Source organism: Gopherus evgoodei, chromosome 3 (genome assembly GCF_007399415.2).
Source record: "Gopherus evgoodei ecotype Sinaloan lineage chromosome 3, rGopEvg1_v1.p, whole genome shotgun sequence".
In the NCBI taxonomy this organism is placed as follows: Eukaryota; Metazoa; Chordata; order Testudines; family Testudinidae; genus Gopherus; species Gopherus evgoodei.
Genome location: NC_044324.1, coordinates 204414808 through 204442321, shown reverse-complemented (window position 1 = coordinate 204442321; position 27514 = coordinate 204414808). Strand labels below are relative to the sequence as shown.

General features: G+C 46.2%; 1 protein-coding gene and 1 long non-coding RNA gene across 4 annotated transcripts in view; one reads left to right on the top strand and one right to left on the bottom strand.

Annotated features, from left to right (window-relative positions):
• XPO1 (exportin 1) overlaps positions 1 to 11875 on the top strand; it is an 83037-nt gene extending 71162 nt beyond the window's left edge. The window contains exons 19-25 of the mRNA XM_030557846.1: positions 1569 to 1675; positions 2125 to 2319; positions 7357 to 7525; positions 9311 to 9445; positions 9551 to 9710; positions 9794 to 9890; positions 10839 to 11875. Of these exons, the coding sequence (XP_030413706.1) occupies positions 1569 to 1675; positions 2125 to 2319; positions 7357 to 7525; positions 9311 to 9445; positions 9551 to 9710; positions 9794 to 9890; positions 10839 to 10985 (1010 nt within the window). The 3' untranslated portion in view covers positions 10986 to 11875. The remainder of the gene's footprint in view (positions 1 to 1568; positions 1676 to 2124; positions 2320 to 7356; positions 7526 to 9310; positions 9446 to 9550; positions 9711 to 9793; positions 9891 to 10838) is intronic.
• The window catches only part of LOC115649173, a 91597-nt gene that overhangs the window by 34477 nt on the left and 29606 nt on the right, over positions 1 to 27514 (bottom strand). The window lies entirely within an intron of this gene.

The window sequence follows — 27514 nt, the reverse complement described above, 5'->3', positions numbered from 1 at the left end:
AAATGGAAATAATACCATCTACTCTTACTATCTTCTTTTAATCAATAAATAACCAAGTGCTTATTGTGGGAAATAGCTTACTTTATATTGGCCTTTCAGATTAATAAGAGATTTGTTGACCTTTATATTCAGATAAACTTCTGTCGTCTCTTGATGGGAAAAGAGATGGTACTGTTAAACTATGAATAAGAAAAATTGTGGGGTTGTAAAACACAGTAAATATTTGTCTGTGGAAGTGAAAACTCATCCCATATTTTGTAATAAAACGCACACTTGAAAATGTGGCTTATTGTAGTTTCTTTACATCAAAGCCAAGAATTCCGTTTTCATTCTTCAGTTATGCTATTTGAAAAGTGTTAATATGTTAAGCTAATATTTTGCTGCTACATAAGAGCCTTTTGTCTTCTGAATAAATGATCTGTACTGAAATTCAGGGTCTACACTTTATAAATAAAAAATTATTGCTGGAAAGAAATTAACAGTTGCATAGCGTTTCTGTCAAACAAAAATACAAATATTACATATAAGGTGCTTTCTCTCAATGGAGGTGGGTTGGCGAGGTTGGTTACAGTAGTTTGGGAACAGGTCTTGCTGTCCCCTTGGTGCACCATAGGACGTTCTAATAGAGCGATTTAAAGGCTTTTCCATCTCTGCTGTACCAATCAGTGCTACCCATATGCTGGTATTTGGGATTGTACATATTCATTACATAATACAGGTAGAATTTGCACAGATGAATAGTGAGTAGAGTTGTAGTACTTGATGTTTATAGAGTTTCTGTACAATTGATCTCTGTGAAGCCTTCAATACCAGAGAGTATATCTTTGATTCTGTGTAGCTCCAAAGGCCAGCAGTTGTTCTTGCCAAGAAATGTGTAGTTATGAAGTTCAAAAGTTATTGCTAGGTACTTCTTGAAACCCTATCTGTAGGGGTGCAGTGCTGGATTTGCAACTACTGGGTAATCCCATAGTTTTGGATCACACCTGTCTCAGGACTTAACATGGTTCTGACAAATGTCTGTAGGACTGTAAAGCAAGACCCACTCCAGTTAATTGTAGATAGCGTGGAGGTCCTGCAAGCTCTGGACGGATGATACGGGGAGAGGGCAACTAACTGGCCAATCCATGTTCATCTGCTCCTAAACAGAGTGTTTCATAGTATGTATAGGTTGAAATGTATAATGTAATAAAATCACAGCTGGAGGCTGTTTTGAGCATGTCTGCCTGCCATTGGTAGTATACTGTAGCAGATTAACAGTTATATTGCATGGTCATAATCCCTTTGACTTGCTCTTGTGACATCATATGCCATTGACAGGGCAAAAGGAAGGAGACCAAAATACTTGGGGCATTGAGTGTAAAGGAAGGGAGATTAGAACTGATGTAATATTTTCCCATTGAGAGACTACTTGGTGCATAGGATAGGCATGTACAAAGAGCATGAGCTGCTAAATGAAGTGTAAGATTGACAACAACTTAGCATAAAACTTCTGTGTAAAAAGTCAGTTTTGTATATTCAGATATCAACAAACTCTTAATTGAGTTGTAATAAAATTTAAAACTTTTCAGGTGAAATGGTTACGAAACAACCTCTGATTAGAAGTATGAGGACAGTAAAAAGGGAAACTCTAAAACTAATTTCTGGTTGGGTGAGCAGGTCCAACGATCCTCAGATGGTAAGTGGATTTTTAAAGTAACTAGCAATAGTCATAAATAAGACACTCTGGGATAAATCTACAATCTTTACAGCAGAACAAAAATATAATTAAGACTCGCTGCTTTTGTCATAGCAACTCATTTTCAGGAGATCTGAGTGAGATTTACATAATGAAGTGATATTGCAACAATTGTATGAGCTATAGCCGAGAGGATTTAATAGATTTAATAAATGGATCTACATGATCAGTGATTACAAGGGTAGAAATAATTCTGAAGGCGTCACTGCTGGTTACAGGAAAAATAATATGCGTGTACATATTTGGCAAGTTCCTTTTAAAAAATGCATTTAGGACATAATTTATTTGTAGATATCTAAAATAACTCATACTCTGCTACAAAGCATTAATTATGCAATTATTGTAGACAATGTTTTAGATATCTAACAGTGTTCTGCTTTCTTTACCAGGTAGCTGAAAACTTTGTTCCTCCTTTGTTGGATGCAGTTCTCATTGATTACCAGAGAAATGTTCCAGCTGCTAGAGAACCTGAAGTACTCAGTACAATGGCTATCATTGTAAATAAATTGGGGGGACACATTACTGCTGAAATACCTCAGATATTTGATGCTGTTTTTGAATGCACGTTAAATATGATCAATAAGGTAAGTGGTAATCTTTTGTGTTTGGGTACCTACAGTCTCCTAATACATCACATAAAACCAACCAAATAAGATATCCCAAGCAGAGAATCAGACATTCCACAAAGCCTACTGGGGAGTTGGCTATTGCTACTGATTATACAGATATGACTGTGATAGGTGATATTATAGCATTTCCCCAAGTACAGGAGCCAAGGACTATATTCACAAAGAAACGTAGGATATGTCTCTACAGCAATGTAAACCTAGGGTTGGTGGGACTTGCGTCAGCTGACCGGTGTCAGGAAACCCTGAGCTTCAGCATCTACATTGCATTTTAACCCTGAATTTTCTGACCTGTGCTTGAACCTAGGGCTCTGGCGCCCATGTTGCAGCACACATACCCTATCCTGTAGTGCCTAGCACACCCACCACCCTGTGTCAAAATTCTAGCACTGGGAATGTGGTGCATTGTGGGAAAATCCTACTTCGCACGCTGTTTCCCAACTGTGGTGATGCTATTGATGAGATTCAGGTGCCCATAAGGAGCACATGAGTACATGAACTACATAATAAGCTCCTTTGGTGTCTATCTCAGTAGAATGACTGCAGTCTCAGAAGGCTTTATACTGAATTACCATCTAGTCTCCAGCTCTAGGTTGAGTCACAATGGCAGGAAAATGCCCGTGTGCACCTATTCTAACAATAATTAGGACATCCATCTCCATGACTGTCAAACTATTAAAATGAAACTTTACAATTCTTACTTTTTAAATGGTATGTTCAGTTAAGGTGTTTTTGGTTGGTTAGTTTATTTTGAAATAAGAGAAAATGTAGCTTTCAGAGGAAAATCACACATGCACCCCATCCTGGCTGTTGGTCGCTGTAGAGTGATGAAGTGCATCCACAGGAATTGGGGTGCAGTGTCCTCCAGCACCCTCCCAGGGATTCCTTATTCCTGCCCCTGCCACACTCTGGGAGACAGGGATAATGGATCCCTGGAAGGCTGGGGGAAGTTTTTTGGTCTGGCTCCCACTCACTGCCCTCATAGTGCATGCTGCCTGGGCACCAGGAGCAAGGGACAGAGAGCGGACTCAGACCAAGCGGCTGTCCTGCAGGGAGGGGCAGCAGCAGAGCTCCTGGCTCAACATGGCCAGGGGAGGGCTAAACCCCAACATCCTGGCAGCCAGAAGCTGCCTCCTGCCTGTCATCTTTGCTCCCTGCAAGCTCCACACAGCAGCGAGAAGGAGCCAGAGCAGGAACTGCCACCACTGAGAGAAGAGCAGGAACAGGAAACACGCTCAGCCAGGCAGTAATGGTGCAGCCACTGTGCTGGCTGTTTGCAGTGCTCCTACTCTGCCGCTGGGAACTCTGGGATACGTCTGGAGGACTTCTGGGAGCCGGGTAAAGCCAGAGCCATGTGCACACAGGAAAGTAATAGGCCTGGCCCCTAGGTTCTCCCTTCAGTCTTGCAAGGTCCTGGGATTATAGGTTCAAGCCCTAGGTTAGCACTGTTGATGTGTGAGTGCAAGGAGGGAATTAGGCTAGAGCCTGGGTTCAAGCCCAGGCTTACATTGCTGCATAGATTTACCCTTAGGCATGATGCTGAGTGTCCTCATGCATCACTTTTAGGTGCCTAGAAAATCACTGGTATTCACAAAGCCTGAGTTAGGTGGCTTCGCTCCCTTTACAGTGAATGGGAGAGAGAGGCCCCTTAGAATGGGATTCACAAAAGCCAGGAGGCGCCTCCTAGGGTAGCCAGTGGGAGGTGTTAAGCTGAGGGATATGTACTTAGCCTCGCCCCAGTTGGAGATAGGTGCCTGGGTCCAGGCTGTGGTGAGGCACCTCCCTCTGCTTGGGATTCTCAGCTGCAGACCCTCTCTTGGTGTTAGGTGCCTGTGCTGTTTTTGTAAGCAGGAGGAGTGCCTCCCTCAATTTTTCTCACTTGAGATCTGGGAGATCCCCAGTTCAGGTTTTTCCACCACCATCTGAGGGGGAGAAGGGATTTGAACAGGCAGCTTCCACTTTTCAGATATATGCCATAGTGACTCAGCTCTAAGATATTCTGATGTGAATGCTCCCTCAGTCTCTCCTGTGAAGCTGTTCCTCCTGTGAGTGCTCTAACCACCAGTCTATAGAGTCATTCTTATACTTCTTCTCTCTTCAGCCCAATGGTAAAGCTGTTGCACTGTGCGTAAATATTGAAAAGAATCATTGGGCCAAAGAGAGCAAGCATGAGTGTCTATAGCAGGGGTCAAAACCTTTCAGAAGTGCTGCGCCGAGTCTCCATTTATTCACTCTAATTTAAGGTTTCATGTGCCAGTCATACATTTTAAAGTTTTCAGAAGGTCTCTTTCTATAAGTCTATAATGTATAACTAAACTATTGTTGTTGTATGTAAAGTAAATAAAGTTTTAAAAATGTTTAAGAAGCTTCATCTAAAATTAAATTAAAATGCAGAGTCCCCTGGACTGGTGGCCAGGACCTGGGCAGTGTGAGTGCCACTGAAAATCAGCTTGCGTGCTGCATTCGGCACGAATGCCATAGGTTGCCTACCCTTCGGTCTATAGCCTGGTGATTAGAGTACTCGAGAGGAAGGGAGACCAAGGGAGTCCTAGGACCAGTTCTCCTGCTCCACAGTGGAACACTGTCATCAAGAGAGACTAAAGAAGCCCCTATATTGGAATACCTTATTGCTTAGTGGCTAGATCACTCACTTAAGCCGCAATTCTTGTTCAAATCCCTTCTCCCTTCAGTGGGGGGAGAGAGTGGCTTGAACCAGTGGTCTCTCACATCTCCGGTGAGTACCCTAACCAATGGGCTAAAAGTTATGAGGGCGGGTCTCCTCCTCCCAACTGGCTGTTTTTATGCAAGCTCGCCTATAGGGATTCAATGTAGTAAGTTAGGGCTGAGCACGCTTATTGGATCGGGCCTCAGAGAGAAGCTAAGTTGAGGAACACTTTCTTTCTCCCAGTTTGTGCATTGCTCTGAGTCTTAGGCATCCAGACTTCTAGCATGAGGCTGTACAACACATGCTCAGGGGCAGAAACATAGACACCTAGGGAATATTTACTGCAATAATTCAAGTGCCAAATGATTTCAGGTGCCTGCAGGGTTCAGAGGCCATTAACTGGGGTTTTGTGAATCAGTGGGGCCTGATTCTGGGATTTAAGGGCATAAGTGCTTTTGTGAATCCAGCCCCAAATGTCAACACATTAGGGTTCTCATCTGACCTACATCTGAATAGTGTCTTGTGGACCACCTCCATCCTTTTTGAAATTATTTAACATTCCTGTAGCAATTGCAGCAAGTGCTTATGTGGTAAAGAAATTAGAAAAGTATTGATTTTATTTTAAGTCCCTAATGAGCTTACTTTTTTTTGAACATAATGTGGATTTACGCATCTCACTTTTAGCCTCCCAAGACTGAAATTTTTTATTAATGATCTGGCTTTTTGAAAGGGAACTTGCAATTAAGAGCTTATAAGTCTGTACAGCAGGAAGCTAGTAGGAGTCAGCCTTGTGACATTTTAGGTTCCTGTAGATCACAGTTGGGAACCACGGCATTAAACTTCCAGAGACTTCTAAATAAGAACTACTTGTTAGTCTTCCATTTTTGGAAGCTAAGAGCAGTTATATGGTAAAATACCTTGTGTGATTAAATCCTTGTGGTATAACCTATAGTGATACGTACATAATTTCATGACATTTAAAGTGTCAGAGTGAGAAGCACTATTAGAAAGGTAGTATACAAAGTAAGAAATGGCCAGAAATAATTCCCAGAATATCAACACCAGAGTTAGTGCTGTTTCTGAGCCACACATCAGGTTACCTCTACTTTGTGGATTGTCACAAGACTTACGTTACTAATGAAAACTTCTTGTCAAAAGTAACTCAGGGTTTGATACTCATAGAACTGGAATATTGTCCCAGCTCTTCCTTCAGCTGTCAGGTGCATAAGACTCCAGTCATAATTTTGTAATGACTAGCCCTTGAATCTTTGTGAAAAGTGATACCCCATTGTGAGAAAATACAGTAATTCATTGTATGAGCCACAGATTGTTAACCTGCTCCTAGGAGTCTTGTTTATTTAGTAGCTTATAAATGCTAGAGAGCTTTTTTTCTAAGAGGAAAACATACTTACTTTGGAGTCATGCTATCCTCAGACCTGTTTCTAGAATATTGCCTGAACATTTCTCTAATTTTTTTTAAATTATAATTGTGTTTATCATGTTCTTACAAACTGTTCCAAAGTCCTTTTATTCTCCTTTACGGTTTTCATACTTCTCTAAACATGCAGGAAAAGATTGTGTGGTTTGGAGTTAACAATTAGGCCTAAATGGCTGTCCCCTTTTTTCCACCCTTGCTATCCTGATAGGCAAAAAGAAGAAAAATTCAGGGAAACTTGTTTCATCTTGTGGGAGGAAGTGTGGGAGGCGGTACAGTTTTCAAACCCTGTAGAGCCTGAGCATCAATGTAATCAGGTTCCATCCACGCAGAATCCAGAGCACCTTGGAAAAGGGTCTGATCCTCTCTACTCTGGTCTTCCCAATAGCATTTACCACTGGTTTCCTCCTGCACCCTTCCCCTTGTCTTCATTCATACTAGTGAACAGTGTAGCTTCCACTAGATTTGAAGGGAGCATGTTATGTAAAGTAACTGCCTTGTGGCTACACCAAACATAATCCTTTTCTGTGCTGCAAAGTGTCTGACTCTTGTCTTTTACTGTTGTGTACAAACTTAAGTGGTATGTGAATGGCTTGCAGAGTTCTTACATGTTAACTAGAAGAACTCTGGCTTGACTGATTCAATTTGATAATCTTATGTTTTGATGAGTTAACCAGACTTTAAGTCAAAAAGCATTGCAGAGAGTCCATATACTGTCCTGAAATTGTTAATATTTCCTTTTATAATAATTTTTTAAAAGGAAACAGGCTGTCCTGGATTGGAAAGCTGCTGCTCTTTCTGCTGCTGGGTCAGACTTTTGTTATGATGATAGCTGGTGGTGTGTACTATAGCTGCTTAAGGAACTCGCAATTTCATTATGTATTTCTCTTTTTAGGACTTCGAAGAGTATCCTGAACATAGAACAAACTTTTTCTTGCTACTCCAAGCAGTAAATTCTCATTGCTTTCCAGCATTCCTGGCCATTCCACCTGCACAGTTCAAACTTGTTTTGGATTCTATTATTTGGGCTTTCAAACACACAATGAGAAATGTTGCAGATACAGGTGAATAGAGTTTATCTGTATTTTTAAACTTATAAACTTGAATATAGCCAGTTAATAGGTCTGAATTCTGTATTTTGAGGGAGTATGTGATATGTAGATCAACTTAAGGAAATATATATTTGTGGAGGTGGTATTGCTGTATTTTATCAATATTTTCCATTAGTCATTATTTTCACAGGCTTCTGCTGTCTGTCCAAGTGTATAAAGCTAGAATATTTGAATGCAAGTGTGTCCTATAGCCAGGAGAGGGTACCTGTTGTTGTTGCTCCCCTTGCTGGCTTCCTTTCCTTTCCTGTAGCTCAAAACCTCCCCACCCTTCAACGAGAAGGAAACCCCAATAGGAGGCATCCATATTGGGACTAGAAGGGAGTTCCTCAGAAAGGGGGAGATGCCTGGAGATGCTGGTGCAGGCCATCTGAGTATCTTCAAATACACTGGAAGACTAACAGACCTTAGACTTCCCCCCCATTTTAGGCAATGCAGCCTGTTGTATAGAGACAGAGGCTATGTCCGATGAGGTTATCTGTTTTTAAGTAAGTATCCAAGTATAGGATTGTTCTCCAAATTGTTGCCGAACAGTAATGATGGAGGAGGCTTGGTGTTTGCCATTTTTGTTATGTTAATGATGGTGGTTGGTAGTAGAGCTGACTGGAAACCAAATTTCAGTTCTGCAAAAACTATTTAATTTTCAGAAATTTTATCATCATCCCAAATCGGAACGAAAAGCCAAAAACTTAGAAAAAATTTGCGGAACTGAATTCATATAATGTTTTGTTTTGGAAGAGCAAAATGTGGGGATTCCAAAATGAAATATGCTGTCTGAGGTCCCCAGCTGTCTGTCTGGTCACTGCAGCAGAACCAGGGACCCTGAAAAAGTCATGGCTGCTGTGGATTGAAAATGACAGGAGTCTAGTCAATTTTCAGGGCAGCAGTGAACCTGACAAGAACTGTCATTTCCAGTCTTAGCTGCCATGGCTTCCAAGGTTCCTGACTCCGCTGCAGCCTGCCATGTGGGGAGCCTGGATGCATCTAGGTCCTTGGTAGTCCAACTGACAGGGAGCCAGGGAGTGCCAGCTCAGAGTTCCAGGAGTCGAGGTTTCCAGCCCTTCTTCAACCTTATGGTGCACTAAAGGGCAGCTTGAGAATGCCAGCTGGGCCACAGCCCCCCTGGTGGTTTGCTGAGGAGCTTGGGAGCAAGGGATCCTATGGCTGCTCAACTCCCAGAGTCAGGAATCTGCCTGGCCCCAGAAGTCGAGAAGCCAGGGTGTCCCTGACTCCAGGAAAGTGCCTGGCAGGTTGCCCAAGAGCTGTGGACTCTAGAAGCCTCATCTCAGCAGATCATCAGATGGACTGTGGAGAAGCCAGGCGGGGAGACTAGGAAATCTGGATTTCTTTGAAAGTTTGACTAAATCTAACCATTTCTGCAAAACATTTAGATATCAGCAAATTCCAACAAAAATTTTCTTAGGCATTTCTAGTCAGCTTTACTTGACCAGCTTTTATATAAATATACACTATCACAGCAAAGGTATCACTTAAGTTGAAGATTTTTGTTTGGTAAGGGCCTGAGGTGCTGATAATTAGTAATCGTAAAAAATCCACAAAAATATGGTAGCTACTTGAAGAAATTCCTGGAAAATCTGTCAGTATTGATTCACATAGCTCCTATCTAGGTCAGACTTCTATTTGCACAAATCTGAACTTCTTGATTCAATGCAATTTTTTCTGGAAAGGAAAGCTAATGTAAAAGATTTTGGTCATTTTCATCCTTTTGTTTTCTTTCAGGTCTTCAGATACTTTATACTCTATTACAAAACGTTGCGCAAGAAGAGGCTGCTGCTCAGAGTTTTTATCAGACGTATTTCTGTGACATTCTTCAGCATATTTTTTCTGTTGTAACAGACACTTCACATACTGCTGGTAAGAGTGTGCTTGAAGTTGAGGGAAACCGTACAGCAATCATTAAACAATAAAGGAATTTGTTTTGAGTAACAAGTAATTTTCATTTCTGTTTTATATATGCAGGTTTGACAATGCATGCATCAATTCTTGCATACATGTTCAATTTAGTAGAAGAAGGAAAAATAAGTACACCTTTAAACCCTGGAAATCCACTGAGCAACCAAATGTTTATTCAGGAGTATGTTGCTAATCTTCTTAAATCTGCATTTCCTCATCTGCAAGAGTAAGTGTGCTGTGGCTGTTAAAAAAAAATCTTGAGCACGGTTCTTGTGTTTCCCATGTACTAACTGGTATTTTTACTCTTAGTGCACAGGTTAAGCTATTTGTAACAGGACTCTTCAGTTTAAATCAGGATATTCCTGCTTTCAAGGAACACCTTAGGGATTTCCTGGTCCAAATTAAGGTATGTCTGGAATGTTAGCGTAAATTTTAAATGACTATTGAATGTGGTGTTCAAAACGGAAGAGGCTGATTCATCACTTATGAAAAGTCCATGCAACAAGTCATCGTGTTTTTTATAATTCACCATCTCAGAGTTGTAGTGCCACAGTCTTGACTATTGGCTACTTCAGTAAGGGTACAGAGAAATGCCTGTTGCCTTAGACTACTTAGACTCAGAGAATGGGTTGCACCTTATGGAATTCTATGCAGCTGTGAATTTTTCCAAACTGGGAGATGTGTAGTAAGCCCATTTTTAAATAGAGGCCATATTGCAATCCTGGTTTTGGAATAGTTTCATAGTTTCAAGGCCAGAAGGGACCATTAGATCTTCTAGTCTGATCCTCCTGTATATCACAGGTTATTATATTTCACCCAGCTTCCCCTATATTTAACCCAGTAACTTGGGATAGCCTAAGCATTTCAGTCCTCAGGAGCCTAAACTTCTGCTTTTTGTATCTCCTAGAGTCAGGATTCCATTTTATTTCCTTTTAAAAAATAAAAGAAAAGTTGGCATTCAGGAGATAATTAAAGGGAGGAATGTCCCTCAGTAAAGTATCTTAAATAGAATTACAATGTAGATTGAAGTTCCAACATTTTGATGTTGTAATGCCTACATTTCAATGGGACTCGAAAGACTGACCGCTCAAAACATGAGGCTAGTATCCCAGCAGCTAGTGAAAATGCAAATATCATGCAGGGTGCGACTACATTCCTTATAATGATTTAGGTTTAGTGGCAACAACTGTTGCATAAGAAAATTATTTTTTTTAAATTTTGGTTCTGACCGTCAAGTGTGAAATTGATTTTTCATATTTATATGTAAAATGTCTGGATTTTGGAAACTTCTTACTTTTTATTCTTGGATTTCAAAACACTTACACTGAACTAACTAAACTACTTATTTGTGTAGGAATTTGCAGGTGAAGACACATCAGATTTATTCCTGGAAGAAAGAGAAACAGCCCTTCGACAGGCTCAGGAGGAGAAACATAAGCTTCAGATGTCTGTACCTGGCATCCTTAATCCACATGAAATTCCTGAGGAAATGTGTGATTAAAATGCATAAAACCAGTTATGCAGTTTTCTTTCTGTACAGCTGCTTTGTTGTGGTAGAAGAAAACAGCACTTGGATATTGACCAAAATGATGCCAATTTGTAAATTAAAATGTCACCTAGTGGCCCTTTTTCTTATGTGTTTTTTGTATAAGAAATTTTCTGTGAAATATCCTTCCATTGTTTAAGCTTTTGTTTTGGTCATCTTTATTTAGATTTGCATGAAGTTGAGAATTAAGGCATTTTAAAAGAAAATACTTCATGCCCATTTTGTGGCTACGGGGAAAAGAGAGGTAAAACATACCTTGTTAAGTCTATTTCAGAATTACACATTTTTTCTGTGAGAGTACCAATTTTTAATGAGGGGATCATTTTCTTTCTAACCTGCCCTGCAGTCTAGAAGAAAAGATAATGAGTAAAACATACTGAGTTGATTTGTTAAGCAGAGGAGTATAGTGCTGCATTACCTAAACAGTTAGCAGCTTTTGGACTGAATGGTAAGGCTAGGCTACATGTATTTGCAAGTAATATGACAAGTTTGCAGCAAGATCATGTGCATATCATCCCACTGTAAAGCAACTTCAAAAGAGTATGGGAACACAGTACAGTTAGTTATTTTTACACAGTTCTTTTGTTTTTGTGTGTGTGCTGTCGCTTTGTCGACAACAGCTTTTTGTTTTCCTCAATGAGGAGTGTTGCTCATTTGTGAGCCTTCATTAACTCGAAGTGAAATGGTTAAAATATTTATCCTGTTAGAATAGGCTGCATCTTTTTAACAACTCATAAAAAGAGAACTCTGGCTTTTGAGATGACTTATACTAATTTACATTGTTTACCATGCTGTAGTGCTTTAAGAACACTACCTAAAAGCAAAATAAAATTGGTTTACATTTATTTTCCTTCTTTTGGCTTATCTTTTATTGGATAAAAATGCAGTGATCACATTGATGTTTGTATAGAAAAAAAGAATCCCATAAGAGGTAGATGAATATCAGGCTAGACAAATGCTACTGTAACTTCAGTGACAAACTTTAACCTGCAAGAGCTCATCAAGAGGAGCTTACACTTAACGTTTTTCAGTTCAGAAATTCAAAATGAGATGCCTGATTTTGTGACTAGGCTAGCATCAGCAGGTCTGAACAATATTAAACTATTTTTCACCTATTTGTAGTTTAATTCCTTTCAAAGGTATATGAAGTAGTGAGACCAAAGACTGACACTTTGATTTGACATCCAAGCTTCCTCTCTCTAGCATTTCTCCTTTGCCATCTAACAAAGGAGTTTATGTCAGTACAGACTATTGATGTTTTGATTCTTGGAACAGCTTGCATTCCTCTGGTCTGCAGTCTTAGGACTGTCACAGTGATACTAAAATACAACATTCATGTGAAGTTGTAAAGGAAATGAGGTTAATTGATTTAGTGTGATACTTTTTTTATATAAAATTTGAATACTGTAGTTATTTTTTTGTATTGTGCATTTATTCTCAAATTAGATTAAAGTTCATTAGTCAGCAAGTGTCTACGTAGAACGTACTCAACCAAAATGTTTGTGGGTGTGGGCATTTTCCCCACAGTTGTGCTTAAGCACATCTCTGCTTGCTTGATTTCTTTGCCTAGTACTAATAAAGGCAGATCCATACCTGTCTGCAAAGATTTGGCAGCACAAATGCTGTCAACCTGAGCCTTTAATGCTGGAGGGGGGCGATACCAAGACCAGTCAGTATTCAGTGATTTTCAATCCTCTTGTGTCCTGGAACATGATATAACTTTGTTAGGTTGAGCCGTAAGACTCTCAGCTCCATAATGGCTGTAGTGCAGCTATTGCACTCCCCCTTTATGCGGACATTTCTTCAGAGAAGGGGCTACATTAATATCCATAATGAGTGTAATTTTGTCACCTACTAATTGAGTATATGCTGCAACAAGCTGATAAAATATTTCAGTTTCTAAATAGAAGTAATGATGTAGAGGAATCAAAGGTAAAGCTTATTTGAAATGGATAAGTTGAACTACTTGTACATACTCTGTTTTGAGTCGGTTGTAATTTAAGAGCGCTAGGCAGTGAGAGAACTCCATTGAAGACCTATGTGCAGCAGAAGTCAAATAGACAAAATACAATCTATTAAAATGGAGAGGATTCAGGAAGTATTCTGTAAAGTGATTGCCCCATTCTTCTGGTCAACAAAGAGCAGAAATAAGAAGGTTCATGAAACTAGATGGAGGTAAGAAGTGCCTTCTACATGAAATTTTAAAATAACCTATTTAATGGAAAGAAAAATATAATACTTATAGAGAGGTTATGGAGAGAGGTCATCTTTCCATAATCTCTCTAGTTAAGGTTGAAACAACTCTCCCATTATAAAGCTGATTTCTCATACACACAGCTTGATTTATTTTTCTCAAGTTAAATTGATGTTTCTCAGACCACATCCTACCATGATAATTTTTATTTAAATTGGGGCTCAGCAAATAGCTATTTTATTATTTGAATTAACATTTTGGAGCAGCTGAAACATAAAAATGTTTTTGGATTCATTCTAACTTGGAGGTTCCTTTTAACCTAGAAAGCCTACAATGGTCTTACTCACTTTGTCTTCCTGAATATTGGTGCCTTGCACTCTGCAGACTTAATGGATCTATGAAGATTCAAGTACATGGAACTCTGCATGCTGTAAAAAATTGCACTTTCTCATGGTGTACTTATCCATGCAAGAAAACAAGTTCATGGAGGATAGGTCCGTCAATCGTTATTAGCTCAAGATGGCCAGGGATGGAACCCTATCCTTCAGGTATCCTTCAACCTCTGACTACCAGAAGCTGTGACTGGATGGCAGGATGGATCACTTGAAATTGCCCTGTTCTTTCCCTCTAAAGCATCTGGCACTGACCGTTTTTCATACATACATTTTTTGTGATAATATTCACTTAAAGCTTGTCATTGCTAAAATTTTTTACTTCAGGTTAATTGGTTGGTAATTTATGTGAGATAGTTAACATACTTGTAAAGACTGGTGTGGACACTCCGTAAATGTTCATTCCAGGCTACCATAAAATGTTTAGTATGTTTTACAGCAAAATTCTGTTCCAAAAGCTTTTTTGGGAGGTGTTCTACAATACAAAGTGATAATATTCAGTGTCTGTTAATGTGTTAAGGACTGTGATCTAATTTCCAATAAGGTTTTAAGATTTACGCAGAAAATTCTGGAAATACTCATTTTGACAGAAAGCCAAAGGGATGTGGCCCAACAGCGTTGGGCAGTAGACAGCAAGACTTCAGCTGCCAGTTCCTGCACAGAGTACAGAACTGGAAGAAAAATATTGCAAGCACTGCCTTGATAAAATGCAGAAAGGGCAACAGAAGTGAGAACCTCTCAGGGAATTATTAGAATACCATACTGAGTCATGGGCACAAAAATGACCCATTTGGAGAATTCACAAGGATTTAATTCTAGCTTGTGAACAGTATGAGATACCTCAGCCACTCTTCTCTTCATGTGAATAAAGGAGGCAGCTCAGACTTTTCTGGAGCTTGGTCACACATTTTTTTCTTTTGGATTCCTTTTTTCCAGACATGCAGATGGGAGTGCTGAACCATCTGCTCTTATCATACCCATTGCAATTCTGCTTTGAAAGCTGATTTGAGCTGCAATGAGGAAAATACTCCTCTCTTTCCAACCACCTGCTTCCCTCAATTAGGAGCTGAAATTTGATAGAGTTCTGGATTCCCATGGTATTCCCTAATTTCTGAGGTTGATGCAGCAGGAGCAGCATCCTTATTAAAGGATTGGGCCCAGATCCTCAAAGGCACCTTTAACTGGGTCAAGTTTAGTCACTTGAAAATTGAGGCACCCAAAATCACTAGTCCCTTTAGAAAAATCTTTATTTATGCACTTCGTTTCTACCTGCAAATAGTGTGAAGAAATAATTAACCTTTTTCTTTAAAGTTGAAGATGCATCAACAAAACTGAATGACTTCTTAGGAAGTTGGTGATCTAATGGAGAAGCTAGAAAATAAAACATGATTTGGGATGTTGCAACTTGGGAATTAGAGTCCTGGGTCCTTGAAGAGGAAACGTTCATAGGTTACGCTCATGGTTTACTCCCAGTTGAAGTCCTGAGATTCTGTACAGCAGGAAAGAACTGGTGAGTTCCTCGAAGAGTTATCGCAACAGTTGTTGGACGATTTCAGTGAAAGTATCTGGTGCTGTCAGGGCTTCCTGTGGCTTTTTCTTTTTTCAATCTGGCCTGCAAATTATTTTGCGACCAGTACTGTCCCAACCTTTTAAAAATTAAAAAAAAAAAAAAAAACTCATTCCAAATTGTTCCTTGTGATATTATTGTAAATGAACAGCACATTCTTCTTTGAGTATTTGCAAATATCCATTCCAATGTAGGTGTATGTGCCCTGAGCACAGTTGCTGGAATTTTTTCCCCTAGTGGTATCCGGCGGGTTGGCTCTAGCACCCTCTGGTGCTTCATGCTCATAACATTGGTATAAAGGGCTCTGCCGACCCTGTGCCCCCCTCAGTTCCTTCTTACTGCCTGTGACTGTTGTTGGAACTGCTCTCGTTTGCTGTGGCAAACTCACCAGTGTCTTTTGCTATTTCTCTGTTTTTCTAGTGTATACAGTTTAAAGTTATGATAGTCAGTTTTTAGTTGTATTGTAGTTAACAAAGTTTGTCTGCTCCCCAATGCCAGGACATTCCTTGATCACTGGGCTTCAAGCCCTTTGCTTCCTGAAGCTGCTGAGTGACTCACTTTCGAGCTGTCTCAAGTGCTTGTTGGAAGTCTCATAGAAAGCACTGCTGCCAGATCTGCAAGGACTTCAAACCTTGCACAAAAAACGATTGGGAGGTGAGATTGAAGGTCCTTTTCATGGAGGCAGCCCTGAGATCCACTTCCGAGCCGAGTCACTCAGTGTACCAGTCACCTTAGCTTTGGTGCAGAGCACTCCTGCCAGTCATGAATTTCAGCACCAGTCCCCATTGCCAATACCCAAGAAGAAACACAAAGTATCCGTAAAGAAGTCCTTCGAGTGCTTGCTCGTGTCCATTCTATATTAGGTGTGTGTGCTCGCCACATGCACTGGTGCCACAAGTTTTTCCCTTAGCAGTGTCTGTAGAGGAGTGACTAGTGCCGTCTGGAGTGGCACCCACATGGCATGATACAAGGGGTGCTGCTAGCTGCCCCACCCTCCGTTCCTTCTTGCTGCCAGCAATGGTGCTAGAACATCTGCTTTTTCAGCTAATGTTGTTTTGTTTTTTGTTCTTGCGAACTTTGAAAAACTCTAAAATAGTAATTTCTTAGTTAAACCCTTAGTAGTAGTTTTCAACTCTTCGTTAGTCTCCAACAGGACTCAGCCAGGGGATGTGGCATGCCCTGGTTCCCAGGCTTTAAGCCCTGTAACGCCTATGCCTGTCAGTGATCCACATACCAGCTGCCTACAGTGTTTAGGCGAGGGGCACATAAGTGACAAATGCCTTACCTGCAAGTCCTTTAAACCTAGGACAAAGAAGGAGTGCAATATCCATCTAAGAGTGCTCCTAATGAAGTCAGCACTCACTCCAGCACCAGAGCAGCAGTCCAGCTCCGCACTGAGCACCGTGGCCTCCATGCGCAGTGCTCCTCTGGCGCCGTCCAAGAGCTAGCACCGGTCTTCCTCCCTCCCTCCCTCTGGTCATGAAGCCAAAGCAGAATGTGAAGGGATAGTCACCTACGTTGAATGGACATGAGCAGGCACTGGAAGAAGAAAAGACAAGTTACCTTTTCCATAACTGGTGTTCTTTGAGATGTCTTGCTCGTGTCTATCCACAACCTGCCTTCCTTCCCCAGGAAGGAACTGAGGGTTGGGAGGAACCAGCGATGCCCTGTATACTGCGACATATGCACACCACTCCATGGGGCGCTGGAGCCAGTCGCTTACGGATATTGCTGAGGGAGAGACTTCTTACACTGGTGCACTTGGCGCGCACACACTCCTAATATGGAATGGACATGAGCAACACATCTCGAAGAACACCAGTTACGGAAAAGGTAAATGTCTTTTTTCCAACTGTGGGGGACTCCCCAGATAGACGTGTTTGGTACCCAAAGCAACAGGAAATGCCACCAGTTCTGCTCTCTACAAGGCCACAGCCTGGGGTCTTTTACGGATGCCTTCCTGCTATCATGAATAGTTCATTTATATTACGCTTTTCTTCCTATCCCACTAATGTCCACCTAAAAGCAATTTTGGCCTTCCAGCCCCTGGTTGATCTCTGGTCTGCCTTTTCACATGAGATGGTTATCCATTTCCTTAAAAGGCCTAGAGAGGTTATACCGTGCTCAAGTCAGAGATCCTATTTCTTCCTGGGACCTGAACCTCATCTTATTGAAGCTTATGGGTCCCAGTTTTATCCACCAGTAACGTGCTTGCTGGTTCACCACTCTTGGAAAGTGGCCTTTTTAGTGGCCATCACCTCAGCCAGAAGGGTTTCAGAAATTCAGGCCCTCACAACAGCACCCCATATATGATCTTTAAGGATAAGGTGCAGCTGCATCCTCACCCATCTTTCCTTCCGAAAGTGATTTTGCAGTTCCACTGCAGTCAAGCAATCTTCCTACCAGTGGTGTTCTTGAAACTGCATCTGAACAGGAAAGAGCAGCATCTACGCTCTGGATGTTAGATGAGCCCTGGCGCTCTACGTACACAGGACCAAGCTGTTTCACAGATCAACTCTGCTATTCATAGTAATAGCAGAGAGGATGAAAGGCCTTCCTTTCTTCGAGTGATTGCTCATGTCAATTCCTTTCTAGTGATCCCCATAGGGCTGGCTGTGGTGCCTCCTGAAGTGCCGTGCTCATGCCGTTGTATATCAGGCGCCGCTGGCCCTACATTCTCTCAATTCCTTCTTACTACCCATGGTAGTCAGTTGGAGCACCTTTCTTAGTAAGAGCTAGCAGTTGTCTTCCATTCTGAATTTCATACCTTAAGGCCGTTATACATAATGCTAATCTTAAGTAGTTGTTAAGTGTTAGTTAGTAGTTAGGGTCCCAGCGGGACTTTGCCCCAGGTGCAGCACATCCCGATTTCCCAGGTTTAAGCCCTGCTCGGACTGCAGCAGGCCTATACCTGTGAATGACCCCCACGGCAGCTACCTTAAGTGCCTGGGGGAGTCGCACGTTAAGGAGTGCTGCCAGATCTGCAAAAACTTTCGGTCTCACACCCCAAAGGAGCAGGACATCTGCCTCAGGGCTCTTCTGATGGACTCCACCCTCCACCTGGTTTCTGAGCCATCCAGGCAGGTTGTGCAGAATGCCACGGTCTCCATGCATAGCGCATCGCCGGTACCTGGCTCCTTCTGGCACCGTTCGCCATCACCGGTGCCAAAGAAGAAGGCCAAGAAGCTCTCCCTGGCACCAAGCAAGAAGGCCCACAGTCATCTAGCAAGGGACCCAGGCCTCCCTCCAGGCTGTTCTGGAGGCACAATCTCATGACTCCCTGGTTGGGATGCCAGGCCCCCTTAAAGGTCTGCCACTGACTCTTGGGAGCGGTCAGGGACCTGCACTTCTGCTTGCATCTTCATCATCCCAAGCTCCCTCAGCACAGAGAGAGCACAGGTCTCCACCTGCTCCACTGACGACCCAGTGCTGCAGGATCCAGCTAAATTTCTCCAAGAGGGCAAGCCTGCCATTAAGACCCCTCAAGGGACAGGGGAACAACGCTGGTCACTGGACAGGAGGCATCAATCTTCACCACCACATTGGGGATCCCAGTGCAGATTCCCATTGTATTGCGTGTCTCCTAGTTGAGCTCCCAGATCCCCATGGCTCTATTCTCCGGCACAGAGTCAACGCTCTCGTTAGTATTCCTGGCACTGCCCACTTTCTCGGTGGTCTGTCCCGATCACCAGCACAGTCGGAGTGTTCCCCATTCCAGTACTGGTCTCCCCGGTACTGGTACTGCTCTCTACGCTACAGTTACTGTTCAGTTACACCCGGGCAATTGTCTCCAGTAGCCACGATTACTGAACAAATGCAGTCGTCGACAGCCCCTCCCTGATTGCTGGAAGGGGGTTTCTCCGGTATGGAAGGCCAGTTTAGCCCATCGCCAAGGTCTCGTCAGCATGATTGGGCACCGGAATCCGCTCCCTTGTCTGCGGCCCTGCACTGGCAGCATGGCCAGTGTAATGGCCTTATTGGAGTGCACAGGGCATACTGGTCATGACTATGCCTCCTTGACGGCCCCAGCAGAACATCAAGTGGCGGCCCCACCAGCACTGGACCCAGTACTGGAAGCCCATTGTGAAGTCAGGGTGGAGGAACCTTTGCCCACCACAAAGCCTTTTTCTGATGGTGGTCGAGACTCCAACATCCCCACCAGTGGTCCAGTCTTCCTTGTTGTCCCCAGATGAGACAGTTGTGGGACCTTCCAGAGCCAGCCCACCAGATGACTTTAGGGAACATCAAGCCCTTCTCTGGCATGTGGCTGAGAACTTGGGGCTCGAGGTACAGGAGATGGCAAAGCAGAAGAACACTGTCTTCAATGTCCTCTTGGCCTCTATGCCTGCCTGGGTCACCCTGTGTGTGCATGAGGGGGTCCTCAAGATATCCAAAAATAGCTTTGTGGCAGTCGTCCTCCTCCATCCTGCCCACCTCAAAATGGGCCTAGAAAAAAAATACTTTGTGCTAGCCGAAGGTTTCAATACCTCTGTCCCCACCTGCTCCCAGGCTCGATAGTTGTATCTGCCAGCAAAAAGATAAGCAGGTCTCCACCTCCTTGACTCCCAAAAACAGATGCTAAGAAACTTGATTTATTTGGGAGAAGGATTTATTCTACCGCCAGCCTGCAATTTCGGGTGGCAAACCATCAGGCTCCGCTGGGCCTGTCCAATTTTAATTTCTGTGATGGTCTCAAAAAGTTCCAGGAATCCCTCCCTCAGGGTTTGGCTCAAGAGTTTGGCACTCTGGTGGAGGAGGGTACAGTGGCGGCCAGATGCTCCCTGCAAATGGCTGTACACCTAGTGACCATTTTGGTGTTCCACCCTACACTTCAAGGCCAGTCGGTCTTCACCCATCCCATGAATGGGCACTTCCTGAAGGGTTTGGAGTACCTTTACCCGCATATCTGAGACCTGGTGCCCCCTTGGGACCTGAATCTTGTGCTGTCCAGGCTCATCAGTCCCCTATTTGAACTCTTGGCTTTCTGCTTCTCTCCTGGAAGGTCGTCTTTGTGGTCGCTAATAACTTTGGCTCATAGGGTGTCCGAAATCAGGGCGCTCACATCAGAGCTGCCATATACAGTCTACCATAAGGACACATTCCAGGTTGTCTCCCAGTTCCACACTGGTTTGACATTTACTTACCAGTCCTTTGTCCAAAGCCTCATGCGAAGGATGAGGAGCGCAGGCTGCGTATCCTGGATGTCAGATGAGCACTGGCCTACATTGACAGAATAAAGCCATTCTGTAAATCAACGCAGTTGTTGCTGTTGCGGACAGGATGAAAGGTTGCCCAGTGTCAGCCCAGAGAATCTCATCTTGGATCACAGCCTGCATCCACTACTGCTATGAGCTGGTGAAGGTGCCCCCGCCAGCAGTCATGACAGCTCAGTCGACTAGGGCGCAGGTATCGTCAGCTGCCTTCCTGGTGCAGGTGCCAATCCACGAGAGCTGTCTGCCCACAACCTGGTTGTCTGTTCACACGTTTGCATTGCATTACGCGCTGACCCAGGAGACTTGAGACAATGCTGGCTTTGGCAGAACAGTGCTGCAAGCTGTGAGGCTGTGAACGTCGAGCCTACCTCCGCTGATCCTGCTTGTGAGTCACTTAGAATGGAATTGACGTGAGCAAGCACTTGAAGAAAAGTTACTTACCTTTCATAACTGTTGTTCTTTGAGATGTATTCCTCATGTCCATTCCATTACCCACCCTTCTGCCTTTTTGTCAGAGTTGTCAGCAAGCAGGAACAGAGAGGAAGTAGGGCCAGCGGCGCCAGCCAGCCCTACAGGTACCACTAAGCAAAAATCGCCAGCTGCACGTCTAGAATGGAATGGACATGAGCAACACATCTCGAAGAACAGCAGTTATGAAAGGTAGGTAACTAACTGTCTTACCTCTGCCCAGAGAATCTCCTGGATTACATCGTGTATTCACACATGATATGAGCAGGCTGGCTTTCCGCCTCCAGTGAACCTGACCACTCATTCTACAAAATCGCAGGCCTCCTTGGCTTCTTTCCTAGTGCAAGGCCCCATTCAAGACATCTGCAGAATCTTCAATGCACATGTTCTCAACACATTATGCTATCACTCAGCAGGCCAGAGATGATGCTGGCTTCAGCCAAGCTGTTTGGTGTCAGCTTGTTCATGAACTCCGAGCCCACCTCCTATGCAACTGCTTGAGAGTCACCTACATTGGAATTGAAATGTGCAAGCACTCCAAGGGAAAAAAACGTTAGTAACCTTTCTGAACTGATGTTTTTTGAGATGTGTTGCACATGTCCATTACAAAACCCACCCCCCTTCTCCTCTTGTTGGAGTCAGCTGGTAAGAAGGAACTGAGGAGGCACAGGGTCAGCAGGGCCCTTTATACCAACACTATGAGCACGCAGCACAGAGGGCAATAGAGCTAACCTAATGGATACTACAAGGGGAAAAAATTCCATCTGTGCTTGGGGTGTGACACACCTACATTGGAATGGACATGTGCAACACATCTTGAAGAACAGTTTTCAGGATCTGTCTTAACATTATTATAGAAAGTAGCGTTTGATCCTAGCATAACCCTAGGATCCTGGCTACCTGATGGAATCTGGTGAAACTGACAGCATGTTGGGTGAGTGCATGTGCACCTCATGGGCCATCCCCAGGTTTTGGGATATACTAGTGCTGCCATGCAGTCTCCTGATGACTATCCTCCTCACACTAGCCCTCTTCTGGATCCATTTGGAACTTGAAACTGGGGGCACTGTTGCAACCAGTGAGCCTGGAGCTCATTACTCAGCTGCACTGCTGCCATATGCAGCACTATGAGACTGCTAGAAATGCCTCTGCTTATCTCCCTTGCACCACAGGTGATCACTGGATTGTGACAGGAGAAACAAAAAAGAGCATAGAGGAGGCAGGATTGAAAATGGATGTGATGGAAGATACGTCAGCAAGAGAGAGAGAGATACAAGGGTGAGAATAGAAGAGCAGCAGAACCACAGAGAAAATTAAAGCAAGATGGAGAAGAGGGGTGAGTGAGGAAAAAGGAATGAAAAGTGGGAGGAATGAGAAGCTTTTTCTTCCCTGCCACCTCCTACATGCCAAAAATTTCCTGTGCACGCTGTCCTGACTCTGGTAAAATCATCACCGGTGAGCTCTCCCACATCATGACAAGAGGCCTGATTTTTTTTTTTCACCTGAAAAATCTGACCACCCTGTAAGTATTTTTTTAAATGCCATTGCCTCAAACTACTACTATCAACTTGTTCTTCTTCGAGTGATTGCTCACATCCATTCCAGTTAGGTGTGCGCGCCGTGCGTGCACGTTCGTCGGAAACTTTTTACCCTAGCAACTCCAGTGGGCCGGCAGGTCGCCCCCTGGAGTGGCGCCGCCATGGCGCCCAATATATATCCCTGCCGGCCCGCCTGCTCCTCAGTTCCTTCTTACCGCCGTGTCGGTCGTTGGAACTGTGGAGCGCGGCATAGCTGTCCTCCACGTCCCTAGCTCTCCTAGTTCTCTATCGTTTATCTCTAGTGCCATTATAGTTGTTAATTAGTTTGTTAAGCAGATAGTTAAGTTAAATAGTTGCTAAGTAGTTCTTTGCCGGGGGCTTAGCCCTTCCCGGCACCCGGCGCCAGGCTCATGCCTGTTTTGCCGGGCTTCAAGCAGTGTGCGGCCTGCAAGAAGCCCATGCCTACCAGCGATCCCCACGAAGCGTGCCTGAAGTGCCTCGGGGAATCGCACAGATCCGACAAGTGCCGCATCTGTAAGGCCTTTAAGCCGAGGACAAAGAAGGAGAGGGATCAAAGGCTCCGAACTCTCCTAATGGAGGCGGCACTTGACCCGACGGCTTCGCAGGCCGTGGTATCGGCACCGGCACCGGATCGCTCCGGCACCGAGAAGACTCCTCGGCACCGACCCTCTCCGGCACTGGAGTCAGAGCCAAGGCCGTCGAAGTCTGATACTCCGGCCAGGAAGACCGGGCTAGAGCGCCCGGCCTCGACATCGGCCGTGGCGCCGCCGGCACCGTCAGCACCGTTGACTCCGGGCCCGGCGGGTCCGTTGAGTCCGGTACCGCCGAGCTCCCCCATGAGATCTGGGGTTGAGATAGTGGTCCCGTCCACACCGGAGACCTTCGCCTCGGCTCGGGACCTTATTGCCCTGACTGAGCCCACTCGGCTGCCACCCCCGGTACCTCTGGTGCGGGTCGTGTCCAGAGGCAAGCCCATGATATCGGCACCGCCCAGAGACAGTCGTTCACGATCCAGGTCCCGACGCCTCTCGCTGTCCCGGCACCGCTCCCCTCAGCGGTACCGGTCGCACTCGCGGCACCGGTCGGCATCGAGACGGTCGCGGTCAGGCTCCAGTCGTCGACACCGGCACCGCGATTCCAGGAGCGGGTCCCGACGCTACTCGCCGCACCGGTCGACCTCCCGGCACCGAGCTGGTGGCAGGTCCCGGTCTCGGTCGACCTCCCGGCACCGAGCTGGTGGCAGGTCCCGGCACCGAAGCGGCGCCCGGTACCGATCAGGATCCCGGCACCGTGACAGATCCCGGTCCCGATCCCGATCCCGGCACCGATATGACTCCCGGCACCGGTCCCCGGCACCGAGACGATCCTCCGTGCCGGCCCGCGCAGACCCTTACCATCCAGGGTCGGCCCCACCATGGCCCTCGAGACAGCTGTCTGTATCTTCCCAGACGGACAGCGGGTATGCGCTGGGCACCGACAGGCAGGCGGCGCTGTTCGGTGATCCGCCGCTGCAGGACCAAGGCCCACAACAGTGGGGATTCTGGACACCCTGGGCATACCATCAGGCCCAGGGCCCCCAGCAGCTCCCTGCTAGACCGGCGACTGCGGAGCGTAGGGCCCAAGCCTCGTTGCCTCCCCCGGAAGGGGAGGAAGGGTCCAAGCAGCAGGACTCCGCTACGGCTCCGGAGGCAGAGGCGAGGGCTGAGGAAGACCCTCAGTTAGACACTCTCGTGCCTGGGGTCTCATCTTCCTCCTCCCCGGATGAGGCGGTGGCGGGTACCTCCTCCAACAGTCCCCCCCCGCTGGATCTCAGGGCGCACCAAGACCTCCTCAGGCGCTTGGCTCAAAATCTGAGTCTGCAGGCAGAGGAGGTCTCGGAGATAGAGGATCCAATTGTAACCATCCTCTCTTCTGATGCTCCCACCAGGGTCGCCCTGCCCTTCATACGGACCATCCAGGCCAACGCCAATACCATCTGGCAGTCCCCGGCCTCCATCCCTCCGACAGCGAAAGGAGTCGAGAGGAAGTACATGGCCCCTTCTAGGGGATACGAATATCTCCATGTACACCCGACTCCGGGTTCACTGGTGGTGCAATCAGTGAACGATAGGGAGCGTCACGGCCAGGAGGCTCCAGCCCCCAAATCCAGAGAAGCCAGGCGGATGGACCTCCTTGGCCGTAAGGTGTATTCGGCTGGGGCGCTGCAGCTCAGAGTCTCCAACCAGCAGGCCCTGCTGAGCAGATATGCCTTTAATTCCTGGGCGGCAGTGGACAAATTTAAGGAGCTGCTGCCACAGGATGCTCGCCAAGAGTTTACGGCCATCTTGGACGAAGGCAAGAAGGTCGCACGCACGGCCTTACAAGCCTCCTTGGACGCTGCGGACTCGGCTGCCCGTACCCTCGCGTCAGGAGTTACAATGCGTTGCATCTCCTGGCTGCAGGTTTCCGGACTTCCGCCGGAGCTCCAGCATACCATACAGGACCTTCCTTTCGAAGGCCAGGGCCTGTTTTCTGATAAGACAGACCCCAGACTCAAGAGTCTAAAAGACAACCGGGTTATTATGCGGTCCCTCGGGATGCACACCCCCATGACGCAGCGTAGACCCTTTAGGTCGCAACAACAGCAGCAACGTAGGCCGTTTTCCCAGTTCCGCCAGCGGCAGGACCTTTACAGGCGCCGTGGCAGGAACGGAAGGCGCAGACAGTCGGGGAACCAAGGGGGGCAGAACCAAGGCTCCTCAAAACCCCCGCCTGGTCCTAAGCCTTCATTTTGAAGGTGCGCCCGAGGGCGCAGTAACAGTTTCCCCTATGGATCCTTCCCCCCCGTTTTCCAACTGCCTTTCGTTTTTCCTCCCGGCGTGGTCCCAAATAACATCGGACCACTGGGTCTTGAGCATGGTGCAGACGGGATACCGCCTGCAGTTTGTTTCATTTCCTCCTTCCCGCCCTCCTTCCTCGTCCCTCTTCAGGGACCCCTCTCATGAGCAATTCCTTCGGCAGGAGGTGCAGACGCTCCTCAGCAAAGGAGCTATAGAGGCGGTTCCGGAAAACGAGAAAGGCAAGGGGTTTTATTCCCGCTGCTTTCTGATCCCCAAGGCCAAGGGGGGCCTCAGGCCTATCCTCGACCTGCGAGAACTCAACAAATACCTCGTGAAGTTGAAGTTCCGCATGGTATCCCTGGGGACCATTATTCCATCCCTGGATCCGGGAGACTGGTACGCCGCCCTCGACATGCAGGACGCGTATTTCCACATTGCCATTTGGCCACGCCACAGACGCTTTCTCCGCTTCGTTGTGGGGGCTCTTCATTATCAGTTTGCAGTCCTCCCATTCGGCCTGTCCACGGCCCCGAGGATGTTTACAAAATGCATGGCAGTTGTCGTGGCGCATCTTCGGCGCAACCGTGTCCACGTGTTCCCTTATCTGGACGACTGGTTGATTTGGGGCACGTCGGAACAGCAAGTCAAGAGCCATGTCCGCGTGATCACCGGCATGTTTGCAAGTCTGGGCCTCTTGATAAACACAGACAAGTCCACCCTGAGGCCCACGCAGAAGGTGGAATTTATCGGGGCCGTCCTGGACGCCACTGTGGGCAGGGCCTCCCTGCCTCTGCAACGGTTTCAGACCATGGTGGCGATCGTTCAACGTTTGCGGTCAGCCCCATTGACGTCAGTGAGGACATGTCTAACCCTGTTAGGCCACATGGCGGCGTGCACCTTTGTGACCGACTACGCTCGGCTCCACATGAGGCCTCTCCAGCTGTGGCTTATCAGTCATTACAGGCCGGCAAGGCAACCGTTAGACATGTTAGTCACAATCCCCCAGAAGGTCTTAGATTCTCTCGGCTGGTGGTTAGACCAGTCCGTATTATGTGCGGGTCTTCCCTTCCACCCCTCTCAGCCCTCGGTATCCCTGACAACGGATGCCTCAGATCTAGGCTGGGGGGCCCACCTAGGGGCCCTGCGGACACAGGGCCTGTGGTCCCAGGAGGAGGTGGGGCTACACATCAACATGCGGGAGTTGAGAGCGGTCCGCCTTGCTTGTCAAGCGTTCTGTCATCAGCTTCAGGGTCGTTGTGTCGCCGTGTTCACGGACAACACGACGACCATGTACTATATCAACAAGCAGGGTGGCACCAGGTCCTCCTCCCTGTGCCACGAGGCGATACGACTCTGGGACTTTTGCGTAGCCCACTCCATTCACCTCGGGGCTTCCTTCCTCCCTGGAGTACGGAACACGCTGGCGGATCGATTGAGCAGATCCTTCCTGTCACACGAGTGGTCCCTTCGCCCGGACGTCGCTCTCTCCATTTTCCGGAGGTGGGGTTATCCCCGGGTGGACCTCTTCGCGTCCAAGGGGAACAGGAAGTGCCAAGCGTTCTGCTCCTTTCAGGGCAGGGAGCCGGGGTCGATAGCGGATGCCTTCCTCATCCAGTGGTCGACCCACCTGTACTATGCGTTTCCCCCGTTCCCTCTGGTCCACAAGGTCCTCCTGAAGGTGCGCAGAGACAGGGCTCTCGTGTTCATGGTGGCCCCGGCATGGCCCAGGCAGCACTGGTACACCATGCTGCTGGACTTGGCCATAGCCGACCCAGTTCCCCTGCCCCTTCATCCGGACCTGATTACCCAGGACCACGGGACCCTCTGTCACCCAGACCTGCAGTCGCTGCACCTAGCGGCGTGGCTCCTGCGTGGCTGACTGGTTCCGAGCTGCGCTGCTCCACGCCTGTGAGAGAGGTGCTCTTGAGCAGCAGGAAACCGTCCACAAGAGCCACATATTCGGCGAAATGGAAGCGCTTCTCCTGTTGGTGCGTAGAGAGAAATCTCCGCCCTATGGAAGTTTCGATAACCGAAATCTTAGACTACGTTTGGTCCCTCAAAGGGCAAGGTCTGGCCTTATCGTCGTTGCGAGTCCACCTAGCAGCTATCTCCACCTTTCACCCGGGTGCGGACGGTCGCTCCGTTTTTTCTCACCCGACGGTGTCGAGATTCCTGAAAGGGCTGGAACGTTTATTCCCTAACGTCCGTCCCCCTGCTCCAACCTGGGATCTTAACCTGGTGTTGTCCCGGCTCATGGGGCCCCCCTTTGAGC